Source organism: Nematolebias whitei, chromosome 2 (genome assembly GCF_014905685.2).
Source record: "Nematolebias whitei isolate Nwh7 chromosome 2, NemWhi1, whole genome shotgun sequence".
Taxonomy (NCBI): domain Eukaryota; kingdom Metazoa; phylum Chordata; class Actinopteri; order Cyprinodontiformes; family Rivulidae; genus Nematolebias; species Nematolebias whitei.
The window spans coordinates 56,907,823-56,924,916 of NC_056499.1; the positions used below are offsets into that span (position 1 = coordinate 56,907,823).

A 17,094-nucleotide genomic window follows, 5' to 3' on the forward strand; every position below is an offset into this window, starting at 1 on the left:
CTCCGCCTCCCCGTGATTTCCCCATTAGCTCGCTGCAGCGGTCTGCTCCAAAGAAAAGTCTGTCATCCAGCTAGAAGACTGTATCCGGCGTTTTGCTTGTTATCCACGTTTCTGTGAGGCAAAGCACCGCACACTACTTCTTCTCTTCTGAGGCGCCCGCTCTCAGACGAAGTAAATCCACCTTGTTGTCCAACGAGCGGACATTCGACAGAAAGAGAGACGGCATGGGGAGTTTACCGGCTTTAGCGTTAGCTCGTAGCCTAACCATAACCCCCGCCCGGCATCCTCTACCCTTAAGCCGGGAGCAACGCTTCCTCTTCTGCCTGCTGTAATGCCTCTACTGCAGCTTCCAGGTAGATGACTTTAAGGTCTGCATTCTGCTGAGCGTAGTTTTGAGTTTGTTGCTGATTTCTGCTATATTTCGTGGCAAATACGCTCCTATTCTCATCAGTTCGGTTCGGCTATAGTTCACATGCATAAATCACGCGGAGTCAGGCACCGAGTCAATATCAAAACTTCTAAAAACTGGGATGGTACCGGGAGCCTGTGAAGCTGCTACTGCTCTGAGCGTGGCCATCTTGGAAGGACAATGTCAATGTCACATTGACAGGGACAATGTCAGGGACAATGACATTGACAATGTCAATGTCATTAGCTATGTTTACATGGACATAAGTAATCGGATCAAACGGCCCTTGGGAATAAAAATACGCCATGTAAACACCCTGTTTGGATTGTTTTTTGTTTATTCAGCATCATCCGAAATAATTTGTGATCAGAACGAAATGGGTGGTTTACGCCGATTCATAACCCGAACAGTGTCCATTTTAATCTGGTTAATCTGTTCGTTTTTATCTGATGGTGAAAAACTGACCTGATTGTGCATCCGCGACTTTGTCATTTCCGCCTGGCTAATGCTAATAATATTAGTATATCGAGGAAGAAAACTGGTCGGTGAGCGACACAAGATTTCTACTAGAAACTTTCAAAGAGCTCAAAATGTTCTGTATCACCTGTAGCTCAGACATGGAGTGCAGTAACGTCTCCACCGTCATTAAAACCTGTCGCAGGTCCATTTTGGGTGCTCAGGTTTGTTTTATGTTCATCCCGGAAGTAAACGGGAAGTAGAACTTCTTCTTCTGTGTTTGTTTAAGGAGAGTTTACCACTATGTGCATGTCAGTACTTCTGTTCAGAACAAAGCCCGCTGCATGTAAACGCTAGTCATGAACAGATTGTGCCCATGTAAACGATACTTTTGAATTATTTAATATGAAAACATTTCAATCCGGCCAAAAAATTTTGCACGTGTAAACATAACTATTGACCCATCCTCCAAGGTACACGCACATTAATGAGGCTTCCTGTTTAAATAATCAAATGTTAAAAAAGTTGCAAAATTCTTCAGATTCTTCAGATCAGTTAATGTATTTTACGCCTCGTGCACAGCACAGACTTTGTTCATTTCAATAATGGGAAAAACACGGAGGATTTCTTATGATGCAGCTTTCAAATTAAAAGCCATCGATCTGGCTGTCATAGAAGGAAACAAAGCTGCCACACGTAAGCTCTCCATCAACGAGTCGATGATCAGGCGCTGGAGACGGCAGCGTGAAGAACTGACTCAATGCCAAAAAAACAACAAAAGCTTTCTGGGGAAAAAAGACAGATGGCCCGAACTTGAAAACATTCTGGAAGACTGGGTGAACACAGAGAACAAACAGCCGTGGTATTTCCACAGTGCAGATCCGATTGAAAGCAAAAACAAACATTCGCCACCGAAAACAAGATTGAAGATTTTACTGGTGGGCCATCGTGGTGTCTGAGATATGAGACTTAAAGGACTTTCCATCAAGGCAAGGACGACTTTGTGTCAGCAACTCCATCCCAACTACGAGGAAAAGCTTACAAACTTCTGCACTTTTACTCAAGAAAAGATGGAAGAAAATTCCATCGGGCCAGATGAGATCATAAATATGGATGAAGTGCCTTTAACATTTGACCTGCCGCTCACTAGGACAGTTAACAAGAAAACGCTGAAAACAACCGGGCATGAGCGAATGCATTTTACGTGCATTCTAAGCTCTACAGCATCCAGACCAGAGGCTGCAACCTTTAGAATCAAAAGAGCCATTTTTATGCCTTGCCTCTGTCACTTACAATGTTTCCAAATATCTGGCGTCTGTACTCATCCCTTTAGTTGGCAGCTCAGAACACCACATACAGAACACCATGGACTTTGTGGATAAGGTGAGGGATGTCATCATGGAGACTGATGAAACAATGGTTTCTTGATGTCACATCACTCTACTTCCTGTTGAGGATGCAGTAGAGGTGGTCAGTTTAAAATTAAAATCAGACACCACTCTGAGCAGCAGGACCACGCTTTCCACAGAACAACTGTGTCAACTCTTGAAACTGTGCCTGCAGACAACCTACTTCACATATGGGGAGCAATATTATAGGCAGAAACATGGGTGTGCTATGGGGTCTCCAGTTTCTCCTATTGTTGCCAACCTGTACATGGAGGAGGTAGAAAAGAGAGCCTTGACGTCCTTTTCAGGGACACCACAAAGTCATTGGTTCAGGTATGTTGACGACACCTGGGTTAAAATCAAATCTCAGGAAGTCCAACATTTTACTGACCACATCAACTCTGTGGATAAATACATCCAAGTTCACACGAGAAGATGTAAAAAATGGCAAGTTGGCTTTCTTGGACTGTGAGGTCTCAGTCTCTGATAGAGGACATTTGCAAACTGAGGTGTACTACAAACCCACCCACACAGACCAGTATTTGCAGTTTGACTCCCATCACCCTTTGGAGCACAAGTTAGGAGTCATCAGGACTCTGTACCACAGAGCAGACAGGCGTCCCCACTAGCTCAGGAGCCAGGCAGAAGGAGAAATCCCACACAAGACAGGCTCTAGAGCAATGTGGATATCCTAACTGGGCCTTCCTGAAAGCAGAGAAGAAACCCAAACAGGACTCCAGTCAGCCAACAGGTGAAAAGGAGGAACCCAGACCCAGACCAGTGGTCATTCCATATGTTGAGGGAGTATCAGAGAAACTGAGACGTTTATTTTCTAAACATAACGTCCCAGTGGCTTTTAAACCCCAAAATACATTACGGCAAAGACTGGTTCATCCCAAAGATCCAGTCCCCCGGCACAAACAGAGTAATGTTGTGTATGTTGTTCAGTGTCAGGAGGGTGATCAGTCTTACATCGGGGAAACTAAACAGCCACTGGCCAAAAGGATGGCCCAGCACAGAAGATCAACATCATCAGGCCAGGACTCTGCGGTCTACACTCATCTCGAGGTCAGAGGTCACTCTTTCAGGGATGAAGATGTTCACATCCTGGACAGAGAGGAACGATGGTTTGAGAGAGGAGTAAAGGAGGCCATCTTTGTGAAAAGAAATCGTCCATCATTAAACAGGGGTGGAGGCCTCCGGGTTCAACTGTCCCCCTCTTACAATGCTGTGATTGCTAGTATCACTCAACCCCCTGTGAGTAGTAAACAGCCATCAGGTGCTAATGATCCATTGTTAGGCTGATGGTCCTTCTTGAGCATGTGAACAGCTAGTTCTGGATGTCAACAGCAAACTGGTTGATCCACTCTGAGAAGGTGCTATTTAAGAGACTGAGCTGAACACAGCACCTCAGACTGAGGAAGTCTTTGGGATGAATGACAAAACATTTCTTCTTTTTTTGTCTTTGTTTTTTGAACGTCCAGAGGACCAGATTGAACTTTTTTAGACAGCTGCATGGTCATTCTAAAAACATCATTCATAACACTGCTGTGTAAAATTAAACAATAAAAGTCAGGATCCAGTCGGATCATATGGACAGTGAACAAAAGAAGAAGAAGAAAGTGACTCCTAATCCCAATATGAAAAAAGATATTTTAAAAAGTGCAAGTCAGGGGACGGATATTACAAGGGATTTCAATAATCCTATACCTCCCTGTAGTTCTATTAAATCCATATGAAGAAATGGAGGGAACATGTTTAAATCTACCAAGAGCTGTCCGTCCCCACTCAATGAGCGACAGAGCAAGAAGGAGAGTAGTGAGAGAGACCACCAAGACACCTGTGACCACTCTGAAAGAGTTACAAGCTTCTGGAGCTGGAATGAGAGCGACTGTGCATACAACTGTTCCCTGGGTTCTTCAACAGCCTAAGCTTTATGAGAGACTGACAAATGGGAAGACACTTGGAAAAAAAACACAATTTTTTAAAAATCTCAACTAGAGTTTGGCAAACTCTTTTTGAGATGTAATATATTATTACAAATGTACTAATTTTTAATCGGTCTCATTTTTATATTTCTTTAATCAGTATTACACTGTAAAAAATATCAGCTCTTGATTTACATTACAGAAGTTTTTTTATCAAAAGGTCCATTTTTAATTGCCATGACTGACTTTTGACAATAAAAACATAAACCACTAAAAAGATGAATACTTTTTATAAGTACTGTAAAATGTATTTCAGCCATTTTGTGGTGTCTAATTTTTTTTTATAAATGTCTGTTTTTGTGTTGTCCTTTATTACCTTTACACAAACTCAACATTAAATATCGATTTAGCCTAATATAATTTTTATACATGTGCACATCAATCCAGGTGCAGACTCTGAATGAGCAGGAGTGGGAGCGCATGCAGCAGGCTAACGTGTTGGCTAATGTGGCCCATGCTTTTGAGAGTGATATGGACGTCTCAGATCTGGAGGAAGACCGGGAAACTATCTTCAGCTCAGTGGACTTGCTGTCCCCTGCTGGCCAGGCTGACGCACAGACCCTTGCCATAATGCTGCAGGAGCAGCTGGATGCTATCAACAATGAAATCAGGTACAAGCTGCTGCACAAAACAATTCAGAGAATAAACACACAGTAGAACTTCACACTAATGGAAAAATGATAGGACTATATAGAAGTGAGTTGAAGTTTCCATCAAACATTCTAGAAACAATAAAAATTCACTGCTTTCACATCTTTGCTGTGCTACATTTTGCTGAAGGGCTGAAATGTCTGCATCAAGACATTTTAAACTCTTCAATCAGCTAAATTCAGCTAAAATGGGGGGAGTGGTGGTGCAGAGGTTAGAGAAGGTGGGCCTGTGATCGGAAGATCACCGGTTCAAGCCCTGGTACCGACAACATCAAAAATTGTGGGTGGGGTAGGTGAAGCACTCACACCTGCCCCCACCCTCATTCGCCCCACTCTGGGCTTATGAGCAAGGCCCTTAACCCCCATCTGCTCCTAAACAGGTCTCTCTTGAAAATGAGCTCTCGTAGCTCAATGAGACTACCTGGATAAATAAAGGGTCAATGAAGAAAAAGAAGTCTCCCTTGAAGCTGCAGTACAAACGTGCTCTGAGAAATATGTTTAAGAAGCTTCGTGCTTTCTGGAGACGAGCTTCACACAATTCCTGTTCTGGAGACACACGGACCACAGCCACGTCTTTCTGGCTCCACACAAGGTCACAGTGGTTTGATGATGTACCTGTGCATAGTATGGATGATGTTTCTTCAGGTGAACTTCACTGCCTGCCTCCACGCCCTGCTGGATGCTGCATGTCCTATGTTTGTAAGGAAACTTTCTCAAGGCAGCAGCATCACACATTGAGTCCATCAGGAGATGCTCCAAGTTCAGGGAAGTTGGTGTTTATGATGAAACCACATTTAACTTTTAGATTTTTGTACTGCTAGATGTAATTTTAATGTAGGCCTTTTGAGCATCATCCTCATGATTCACACTCCATTTTGTTTGCACTGAGTAGACACAGTGTTTTATATATATATATACATATATATATATATATATCCAATCCAACTTTATTTATAAAGCACTTTAAAAACACCCATACAGGACCAAATTGCTCTATGGACAAGTTAAAAATCACAAAAGGGAATAAAATATAAGAAAATAATAATAATAAAAACATAAACAGCTATGTAATAAAAATTGAAACAGTAAAAGGAGTATCAAATAAATAACAATAGTAAAATTAACATCTCACATGGTGCCAAAAGCCTTGAAAACATATGGGTTTTAAGATGGGATTTAAAAACCGACAGCGAGGAGGCCTGTCTGATGTGGAGAGGCAGACCGTTCCATAGTTTAGGAGCTGCTACAGCGTAGGCACGCTCATATCTAAACTTGAGCTTTGTTTTGGCCACACTCAGGAGCAGCTGATCAGCTGACCTGAGAGCATGTGAGGGGGTGTAAGGCTGTAGCAGCTCGGAGAGGTAGGGTGTAGGGTGGGGCAAGACCATTGAGAGATTTAAAAGTAAATAAAATAATCTTAAAACTGATCCTAAAATGTTTGGGCAACCAGTAAAGTGAGGCAAAAATGGGGGAAATGTGCTCGTGTTTACATGTGCCAGTTAAAAAAACGTGCAGCAGCATTTTACACCACCTGAAGACGGGCAATGGAGGAGCTACTAACCCCCACTTAAAAAGCATTACAGTAATCCAGCCTAGTAGTCACAAAGGCATGAATTACTGTTTCAAAGGGCTGACGTGAAAGGATGGGCTTTATTTTAGCTAGCTGCCATAACTGGAAAAAGCTTGATTTAACAACTGAACTTAACTGACAAGCTTGTTATCCATTTTCACCCCAAGATTTGTAACGGTGGGCTTAATGAACAGGGCGAAGAATCCCAGATGTACAGGAGGGGGGCCAGTGGTACCACCAAAAAACATCACTTCTGTCTTTTTCTCATTGAAATTTAAAAAGTTTAGAACCATCCAGGCTTTTATGTTGCCAAGACACCTGCGCAACGGATTGACAGAGTGCAGATCTGTTTTTTGAGAGGAACATAAATCTGACTGTCATCAGCAAAACAGTGGAAGGAAATACCATGCTTCCTAAGTATGGAACCAAGTGGAAGCAAGTACAGAGAAAATAGTAGTGGGCCCAGGACCAAGCCCTGGGGGACCCCACATGAGAGGTGAGCAGTGGAGGACACAGTCACCAAGACTAAAACAAAAAGTTTGGTTTGTCAAGTATGACCTGAACCACTCCAGTGCTGCACCCTTGACACCCACCCACTGATTCAAGCGGGAGATTAAAAGTTCATGGTCCACTGTATCAAATGTGGCAGTTAAGTCTAAAAGCACAAGAACAACACAGTCCCCAGAGTCAGTTGCTATAAAAGTAATTAAAAACCTCTTAAAAGAGCTGATTCTGTGCTGTGTAAGGTTTTAAAACCAGATTGGAAAACCTCAAGGATATTATGTTTCTCCAGAAAAGCCATTAATTGGTTAAAAACTATCTTGTCAAGGATTTTTGAGATGAAAGATAATTTAGATATATGCCTAAAATTTGCAAGAACTGCAGTATCAAGTCCTGTTTTTTTAATCAGAGGTTGCACTGTTGCATGTTTGAAATTTTGAGGGCCCACACCTGAGGACAAACTGCTATTAATTAGTGTTGAAACAGAGGATCCTATAGTGGGAAGAACTTCTTGAAATATTAAATAGACAAGGAGGAATCACATTATCTGGAGAACCTGTGGGTTTTAACTGACCGACAGTCTTTTGCAAGAGGGAGAGAGAAACAGGCACAAACCTGTTATAGACAGCACAGCAGGGAACAAAAACTGGCGTATCATGTGCAGAGTGTAGGATTGAAGCCCTAGTAGAGGCAACCTTATCAATAAAGAAGTGAAGTAAATCTTCACACACAACAGGGGAGGGCTCAATACAGTCAGTGTGTGGGGCGTTAAGAACAGAGGCAATGGTCTTAAATAAAACACGAGGCTTATGACAGTTCGATAAAATTATTTCGGAGAAATAATTACATTTAGCATCATTTAAAACTTTCTGATAACGATGCCAGCTGTTGCTTAAAATTTGAAATGATGCCTGCAGATTGTCACTTTTCCACTTTCGCTCAGCTCTACGGTACTCGTGTCGAACAGCACGAGTTTTATCATTCTGCCAGGGCTCAGATTTTGTCTTAGTCAGTCTGTCCTTCAGTAGAGCTACGGTGTCCAAACCAGACTGGCAGATGAGATGAAACCATGAACTGATCTCCTCTGGATCCTTGTTAGTACATTCAGTGACACAATTGTTATTCTGATTGAAAGCAGTTGAGAACTGAGCAGCAGTGGAAGGGTTAATGATGCGACAGCGTCGGACAGCAGCGCGAGGTTTAACTGTGTTATGAGCGATAGCAGCTTCAAATAATACAGGTATATGATCAGAAAATGCTGCGTCACAAACCTCCAAGTTAAAAACAGGCAAACCAAAAGATAAAACAAAATCAAGTGTGTGTCCACGTTCTTGTGTGGGACCAGACACCATCTGCACACGATTAAAAGAGTCAATAAGGCGTAAAAAGTCTTACCATTGGCTCATCAGGACAACACAAAAATCCTCAACAATAAGCACACAGTCATATTTAGGCATCATTTCAGCCAAAAAGTCAGAGAAGTGACTTAGAAAGTCCTTATTGTATTTTGGTGGCCGATAAACCACACCACACAACACAGTGGAAGAGCAACACAGTCCAAACAAGCTCAGTTCAAAGCTGGACAACGAGGATGGAAGTGATAGTTGCTTACATTTATAGTGACTCTTAAAAACAGTGACGAAGCCTCCACCTCTGCCCGACAGCCGTGGGGAGTTAAAAAAGCAGTAGTTCTGAGGCAAGAGTTCAGTGAAAGCGCTGGACTCACCAACATTCAGCCAGGTCTCTGTCACAAAGAGAAAGTCCAATCCTCGGCATGTGAAGAAATCCTTAAGAACACAAATGTTATTCACTAGCGATCTAGCATTTACTAAGGCCATCCTGGCAGGAACCAGCGACTTTGAGGCATCAGCTGACCGGGGAGCCAGACTTACCGGTCGCAGGTTGCACAGATTTACTCTGCGGCGGCAAAGATGGGGAAAGCAGGGAGGGCGAGGCTGGAACATTTCATAAAAGCCGACAACAGGTATCAACCAGGAATCAACAGGGTCCAGGAAACGCAGAGAAAAAAGATGTGAGACGTCGCTCCAATCGGGGTCCAAGAAACTTTAGAGAAACGTCTGAAACTGGTTTTCAGCTTCACCAGCTGGTCGCTGCTCTTACCTCGGCGGCGGCGTTTACATCCGAGAGGTGGAGGTGGGGCTCAGCAGAGGTGAGCTGGGATCAGCGACAAAAATGGGGGCAAAGATTTATACCCATATATATAAAAAAAAAAAAAATATATATATATATATATATATATATATAATAAAGTAATTAATCAAGAATTGAGGTCTACTTGTTGATGTTAGACGAGCTCAAGTCATTAAAAATTAGGTGTAATTAACCGTTTCAACTTGGAGCTTCATAAATCAGTTAAAACATACTTTAAAATTCACATGTTCACTCGTTTTAATAATCAATCAATTTATTCACTCGATTAAAAAAAATCGATCATCAGTTTACAAACACATTCTCTGACAACACTTATTTACATGCGTGAAGAGGGAGCAGGAAGAAGAAAATCTTGTATAGACCTGCCCCCTTTTTCAATAATTACAAAATGTCATGGCCGTATACATTAAATTAACAAAACAAGTTGCAAACAATATATCAACAACAATAACATGCATAACAATATATCACTCTTCCCATTAACAACTCAAAAGGGTACAAGAGTTGATCATTCTTTTTTTATAAAGTGTTTTTAATTGGTTTATAGTAGAGCATTTTTTTAACTCCTCATCCAAACTGTTCCACAGTTTTACTCCATGCACCGAAATGCACATTTGTTTTAAAGTAGTACGCACAGTTTTACTTTTGAAATCATACTTCCTTCTGTTATTTTTATCACATGAGCTTAAGAAAAAGAACTTTTGTAAATTAAATGGCAATAATCTCTAGCTTTAAACATAACCAATAGCATTTTTAAATTAACCAGAATCAGAATAAACTTTATTGTCATTGCACCAAGATAGAACGAGAACATGTACGTACAGTCGTCCGAAAGATGGGCGGAGTGCACGAAGCTGCGGCTATAAAAAGCGCGGCCCTCATTATTATTATTCAGAATAATATTTTGCTTAGATGAGAAAAGGGAAGAAAACATGAGGAGAGCCGGTATAAAAAAAAAAAAGGATCTCTCACTCCGTGTCCTAGGCAGAGCACAATTTGAGGCATCAAAAAAAACCTACCACAGCAAAGCAACATAAACAGACGTTATACATTTACATATAGGCAGTGAAGACATTGAATTTTAAGGGAAAGTCGTAGCATAGTCCAGAGCCCCCCGTCTCAGCCATTGTCCAGATAAGAGGTGACGTTCATCTTCAGCTCAGTTGAGGTTCTGTCACATGTCCACGGCCTTGGGGGAGGGAGGGGTGAGGAAACAGACAAAGCATCTTTGTTGTTTTCAAAACTTGCCAGGAGGAGTTGAGATAAGTCCACCGTCAAGGCCACAGTTTGGGTCAGGCAGAACTCGTGAATTGCTGTTTCTGCCTTTTTAAAGTTTAGCTGGTATATATTCCTCTGGTGGAAACTCCAAAACAGCCTAATTGATCCTTTACTCCAAAAGTCGAGCTCACAGCTTCTCCAAGATTATTTCACTTTCATGTGTGTTGCTAGAGAGTCCGCAGTCCTGATAACAGCTGCTCCAGCTCCCTGCTGCAGCTACACAAATTCAGTCTGAGTGCTGTCGACCTTCGATACATCCACACTAATTTATAGACAATCCAGAATTCACCAGCCAAACAGCAAAAAAACAGTTATCATGAATCCAATTTGTTTGCGCCGAGGTAAGATGGTCCTCCTTACTCTGACTCCTGTCAGGAGAAGTTGATCAATTTTGTTGAGACCAGCTGAACCTTCGAATTAGGAGGTATGCAGAAAAAAAGTCTTTTTAAGGGTTCACAGGATGAAAGAGTGTAAGTAGGGAAGCGTGCGGAGTGGGGGAGCCCAGGGAGACACGTCTGGTTTCACTGGTTTCAAGATACTTGATTGAATAAATAATTTGTTTGTGTGTTCTCTGGTGTCCACTTTATATAAAATTCTCATAACTTTCTTTTGTATGACTGACAACAGTTTAGTGTTGGTTTTATATGTGTTGCCCCATACCTCTAAACAATATGTCAGATATGGAAAAACAAATTAATAATATATTGTCTGGAGTATCCTGATGCATGCTCAATAATCCAGGTAGAAAAATCCAAAAAAGTTCAATCTGGTCCTCTGGACATTCAAAAAAAAAAAAAAAATTTTTTTTGAATGTCCAGAGGACCAGATTGAACTTTTTTGGATTTTTTGGAGTGTTGATAGTTCTACTACATATTCACTCTTACTCATAGCATACAGAAGGTTGATTGATTCTGAAAGAATGTACATTAATCATTTATGTAAAATTAAGGAGCCAAGAACAACGTACCTTTGTTCAAACCACAACATATTTACAATCCAGGGCTTTAAAAATGTCCAAATCGTGCCCCCAGCCGTTCATAGATTGGACAAATGCTCCCAGTGACATGTAATTCTTAAAATTATTTGCGGTGTAAGCACTGACACACACCAGGTCTGCTAAAATTACTGGGAATGTCAGTGGAGGCAAATATTACTTGGGGTCTCTGCTCCTTTTTTTTTTTTTTCAAATGGGTGACATTTCCAATTTTACCTATTTTTTCCATGTACCGTTTTTTGTCATGTAGGAGAAGACATTTGTCATTTGAAAAAGACATTGGAAAAATGTTGGATTGTATACCTGGATTATTGAGCATGAACTTTGTTGTCATCTGGGAGAAGTTTGTCACGATACCGTCCACTTTGTTTTGAGCTGCTTTTCAGCGTTATGAAGGAGGTGCAGCCGTAACACCACGGAAAAACACCAGAGTTTTTTTCTGTGGACAGGTAACATGGTGGTCGAGACAGTAACGCCCCAAACTTTATTAATATCCCTCGTTATTTACATTTAGTTGCAAAAAATCTAAATAGTTATTAAGATTAAAATTTAAATATTAGTCTGGTCCATGTGCTTCTGGACTGACTCGCTTTCTCCCTCCTGTCCTCACAGGATGATCCAAGAGGAAAAGGAGAACACCGCCATCCGTGCAGAAGAGATTGAGTGCCGAGTCGGTGCTGACGAAGGCCTGGGAGGACGCTTTCATTCTTTGAGCTCCATTCCTCCGTCACTGTGTGCAGGCTCATCGTTGAGGGCGTCCCCACCTAGCTCGGGCCACTCCACCCCCAAATGCATTTCCCGAAGCCCCAACAGAGAATTGGATCGAATGGGGGTCATGACCTTGGTAACCTGTTTTTATTTGTTCCCTTCTTTTCATTCTGAGCGGTAAATTAATCTTAATCCATGAACTAAAGTATGACTAACATAAATTCAATAATTTTATATACTGGTGTGGTTCAGGGCTATTCAACTGGTGACCAGCGGGCACTTCAGCCCACGGGTGACTTCAGTCCAAACCCCCAAAGAGTTCATAATTTTTGTAATTTTTTTTTAATTCTAGGTTTGTGTTTTGGGTTCTGTTTAGTACATTTATGATTCAATGAAACAACAAATTTAAAAGGTAGCAGATCATTGTAATACTTGGTTTATTCACATATTGACTTGAATTGCTGGATGTCTGGTTTAGTTGAATAGCCCTGGTTCAGTTGTATTTTAATGTTAGTTTTTATATAGTTTGAATTAAAAGCTACTCGTTAGTGTGAAACTTGTTTGTATGCCACTGCTCTCTGCCCATAGCAGTGTTGCTATGACCCGTACGTCATCCAGAGCTCACTCTCCCAGCAGACAGTTACTCTCTTGCCTTTTGGTGCACCTGGCTTCAGTCCTCCGCCTCAGACTTGTAACTTTGCACCTTACTTCCAGGTACTTGCAGATCTTACCCACCCTCCAAAAAAACTACTAGAGTTCCCTTTATTCTTTCTAATGACTGTTTATATTGTGGACCAAATATCCTTACTTTCTCCTGCTGTTAAAAATTGAAGCCAGCAGAACTCAGTTTACCTCAGCTGCTGTTTAAAAAGTATACACTCCCTTGAATGTTTTGCCTGTTTGTTGCTGTTAAATATCAGTTATGGTCGATGCAGATTGACTTTTTGACAAGTAAGCAATTGCATAAATATTCCCTACCTTTAAAGGGTATGTTCTAATTCCAGCCACATTTAATCTGTGACTAGGTCTAGCTGCAGGGAAACACTTGAACTTGGAATATCCTGATGCATGACCATGGAGTCTCCCGCATGTCGTTTGGCAAACTAATCAAGATTTAATCTGAGATTTCTTTAGCAGTGACATTTTCTTTGACACTCTCCCATAAAGCTTAAACTGGTGAAGAACTCGGGCAACGTTTGTACACAAATTGTCTCCTTCAGAGTGGCCACAGGTGTCTCACTGTTCTCCTTCCTGTATGGTCTCTGTTTGTGAGGACTGCTTGCTCTTAGTAGATTCACACATGACTCCAATTCTTTCCATTTCTTGATGATGGATTTAACAGAACTACCAGGAATGTTTGGTGTCTTGAAATCCATTCGTACTGCTCCACTCACTTGCATTTTGAGGTGAATTAGGACAGCCACTTTAAAGTGGGAGAATATTGATGGGAAGTGATAAATGCACTGTACTTTTATAGCGCCTTTCTATCTAATAAAGATACTCAAAGCTCTTTACAACATAATATGTGCCCTCATTTACCTCCACACACATTCATACAGCACTCTACTAGATCTCTACAAAGATGATCTGAATCTGTAGAGACTAATCAGTGCGTTATCACATTCATACACCGATGGGACACAGAGGCTGTGAGGGCTTCATTGTCTTGCCCAGGGACACTTCAGTTCAATTCAGTTTATTTATACAGCACCAAATCACAACAAAGTTGTTTCAGGACACTGTACAAAAACATTCACATACATAGAAAAGCTAATTATTAAAGTTCTCTATCTAAGGAAGCAGCAGATTGTGTTGAATCTTCACTTCCTTGAAGTCTCCCATCCTGAGCAAGCACAAAGGAGACAGTGGAAAGAAAAACTCCCTTTTAACAGGAGGAAGGGAACTGTTTGGGTTTTTTTTGTTTGTTTTTTTAAATAACTTTTTATTAACAACGTGGGCGGCTGTGGCTGAGTGGTTACAGCAGTCGTCCTCCAATGCAAGAGTTGGGGGTTCAAATCCACCAGCAGTCACATGTTGAAGTGTCCCTGGGCAAGACACTGAACCCCTCGTTGCCTCTGATGTGTGTCCCATCGGTGTTTGAATGTGATAAAGCTCTGATTAGTCTCTTTAGAATGATTTGTTCTATTAGCTTTGTGTAGATCTAGTATAGAGCTGTATGAATGGGTAAATGAGGCACAGATTGTTGTGAAGAGCTTTGAGTATCTTGAAATAAGATAGAAAGGAGCTGTATAAGTACAGTCCATTTATCATTTAACATATAAGCACAGAACACTGCTGTGGCTGGAGCTGCCAGCTCTCATTTTTTAAATTTTTTTTTATTTGCGACCTGTCAATCAATCCAGTCGGCGACCTCAGTTTGTCCCAAAGGTAAACGCCCCTGGTCTGCGGAGCTGCTCTGTAGCTAGCTGCTCAGGGTGGACGCTTAGTATGAAGCCTCAACCCTCTGCAGATGGTGTGCACAGTTTCCACGCAGACTAAGGTCCGCCCGAGTCTGTGCGAGCCTTTAGGGACAGCTCAAGAAACCCAAGCCGACCCTAACTATAGGATTTATCAAAAAGGAAAGTCTTAAGCCTAGTTTTAAAACTGGATAATGTGTCAGCCTCACGGACAGAGATTGGAAGTTGGTTCCACAAGAGAGGAGCCTGAGAACTAAAAGATCTGCCTCCCATTCTGTTTTTGTAAACTCTAGGAACCACAAGTAAACCTGCAGTCTGAGAGCGAAGCGCTCTGTTAGGAATGGAACAATTTTTTCTTCTTCTTTCGGTTGCTCCCTACTTTAGGGTTGCCACAGCAAACTAAGTTGCACGAATACTTGGCAAATATTTTTACGTCGAATGCTTTTCCTGACACAACCACAGATCACCGAGCTTCCACAGCCCACTGTGTGGAGCAGAGAGCTGCTATCTAGGGCGCCCAGAGGAGCAGATAGTGGGGGTTAAGGGCCTTGCTCAAGGGCCCATAGTGGGGCAGGTGAGGGTGGAGGCAGATGTGGGTGCTTTACCAATCTCACCCACATTTTCATATTGTCGGTACCAGTAGTTGAACCAGTGATCTTCTGATCACAGGCTCACCTTCTCTAACCTCTGCGCCACCACCCCTCTAGGAAAATATGGAACAATAACATCTGTAATATAAGATGGAGCTAGGTTGTTGAGAGCTTTGTAGGTTAGAAGTAAGATTTTGAATTCTATTCTGGATTTGACAGGGAGCCAATGGAGAGAAACTAAAACTGGAGAGATATGATCTCTCCCAGTAACTCCAGTTAAGACTCTGGCAGCAGCATTTTGGATCAACTGAAGACGTTTTAAAGAAGTATTTGGACACCCAGATAATAAACCATTGCAATAAAACAATTTTAAAAATTAAGAAATAAAATCATATGGCTGAAATAAAAAGAATAAATGAAATATTTGAGGGGGTGAATATTTTTATAGGCTCTATATTTAGGACCACGGTCTGTTGTTGGGCTTTAAGTATTGTCTACTGCCCTGCGCACAGTCATGGTGTTTTATGAGCTTTCTTTCAAACATAAAGTAACTAATTACAATTAAATGTAGAAAAAGTGCTTCTTTTTTTACATAAAGCAGCAAGGTAAGAATTATGTGAACCAACAAGAGTCAACACCTGAAAAAACTTATCTGGGGTGTACTTATGATTTCAGCAATGCTTCTGACTAATGGGGTGGGGCTGAAAAATTGTTACTGGGACCTGCCAACTGGGCAGCCGGGCACATTCTGGCTTCAGCTTCTGAGTTGTGTTTTGGAGGTCTAGATATAAACAGTCTAAGGTTCTTCTTTGAGTGGGTGCCGTCTGCAACTTCTTTCTGGTCCTTTTCATGACTTCCACTATATAGAAAACCTTTCTTGATTATTGTCTTTGTGGATGCTCGTTTTTTGTTTTCTTTCAGCAATACACCTTTATTTGGTGGTTGTTTCATCACAAGAAAGAATTTAAAGAGTTTGTTTAACTTTTAATAACATCAAATGGGACATTTGATTAATAAAAATAGGATAGCATTATTAGTGCATTTAAATACATAAAAATAAATTCAAATAATTTTATAACTATTTTTATTTACAAAGTGTTTTTCTCACCTTGGTGTATTCTTTTGGGCTCCTTTTTGCATTGAGTCTGTCAATTTCGTTGTCTAGTTTGTCTGTATGTTACCATTTAAGCCATTTTAATGTTCAAGTCCTTGAAGCAATGTGAGAGTCCAAAAATTGGAGTCTTAGAGAACAACCCACATAATGTAAATGTTTATTAGTCGACCTGTGATAATAGAGATAAAAGTTGATCCAGTTTGACACTGAAATGATGTTTATGCCTTTATATAACTTTGTTATATTCAGAAGGGTGATAGTTCAACAACTATAGCACAGGTAGTACTTTGCACAAAACAAAGTAACTTAAAGTTGCTATTTTTTATTTGCCAGACAGAGTTATCTCTTAAACCAACTTTATTACATTAAAATTGATTATATTTGAAAGACTTCAATGCATGTAGTCATTTATTACAACTGCAATGAGTTACACGCATTACAATTAGAGCGGTTATTTGTAAGCCTGACCCCACCCGACCCGAATTCGGCCATGATAATGCACTGGATGGGCAGGCCGGTGTCGGGCTTTTAATTGGGTCAGGATCAGCCACGATCCAATTATATGATAAAATGGCCTGCCATACATCCACCAGTCGCATGCGGCCATTTCACCGCGAGCCTTGAAAGAGGTAAAAAGTTCAGTTAAGCTTCAGATGGGACTGTACTGCCAGGAAGTGATCCTTCGCCCAAATGGACGTTCATTCTGCTGCTGCGCTCAGCGCCGACCACCCAAACAGGTGAGATCCCAAAGCAGACGTGTCAGAGCAGGGTCCGTGTCCGAATAAATCAGAATGCAGTGGAAACAGGGATTAAATGTTCTTTTACGAATGTTCTTTTACGAATGTTCTTTTACGAATGT

The 17,094-nt window shown here is 41.2% G+C and overlaps 1 protein-coding gene across 1 annotated transcript in view; it reads left to right on the plus strand.

Moving 5' to 3' along the window:
• LOC119424952 (liprin-alpha-1) overlaps positions 1–17,094 on the plus strand; it is a 229,419-nt gene that overhangs the window by 86,911 nt on the left and 125,414 nt on the right. The window contains exons 15-16 of the mRNA XM_037692477.1: positions 4,629–4,852; positions 12,019–12,250. Coding sequence (XP_037548405.1) covers positions 4,629–4,852; positions 12,019–12,250 — 456 coding nt within the window. The remainder of the gene's footprint in view (positions 1–4,628; positions 4,853–12,018; positions 12,251–17,094) is intronic.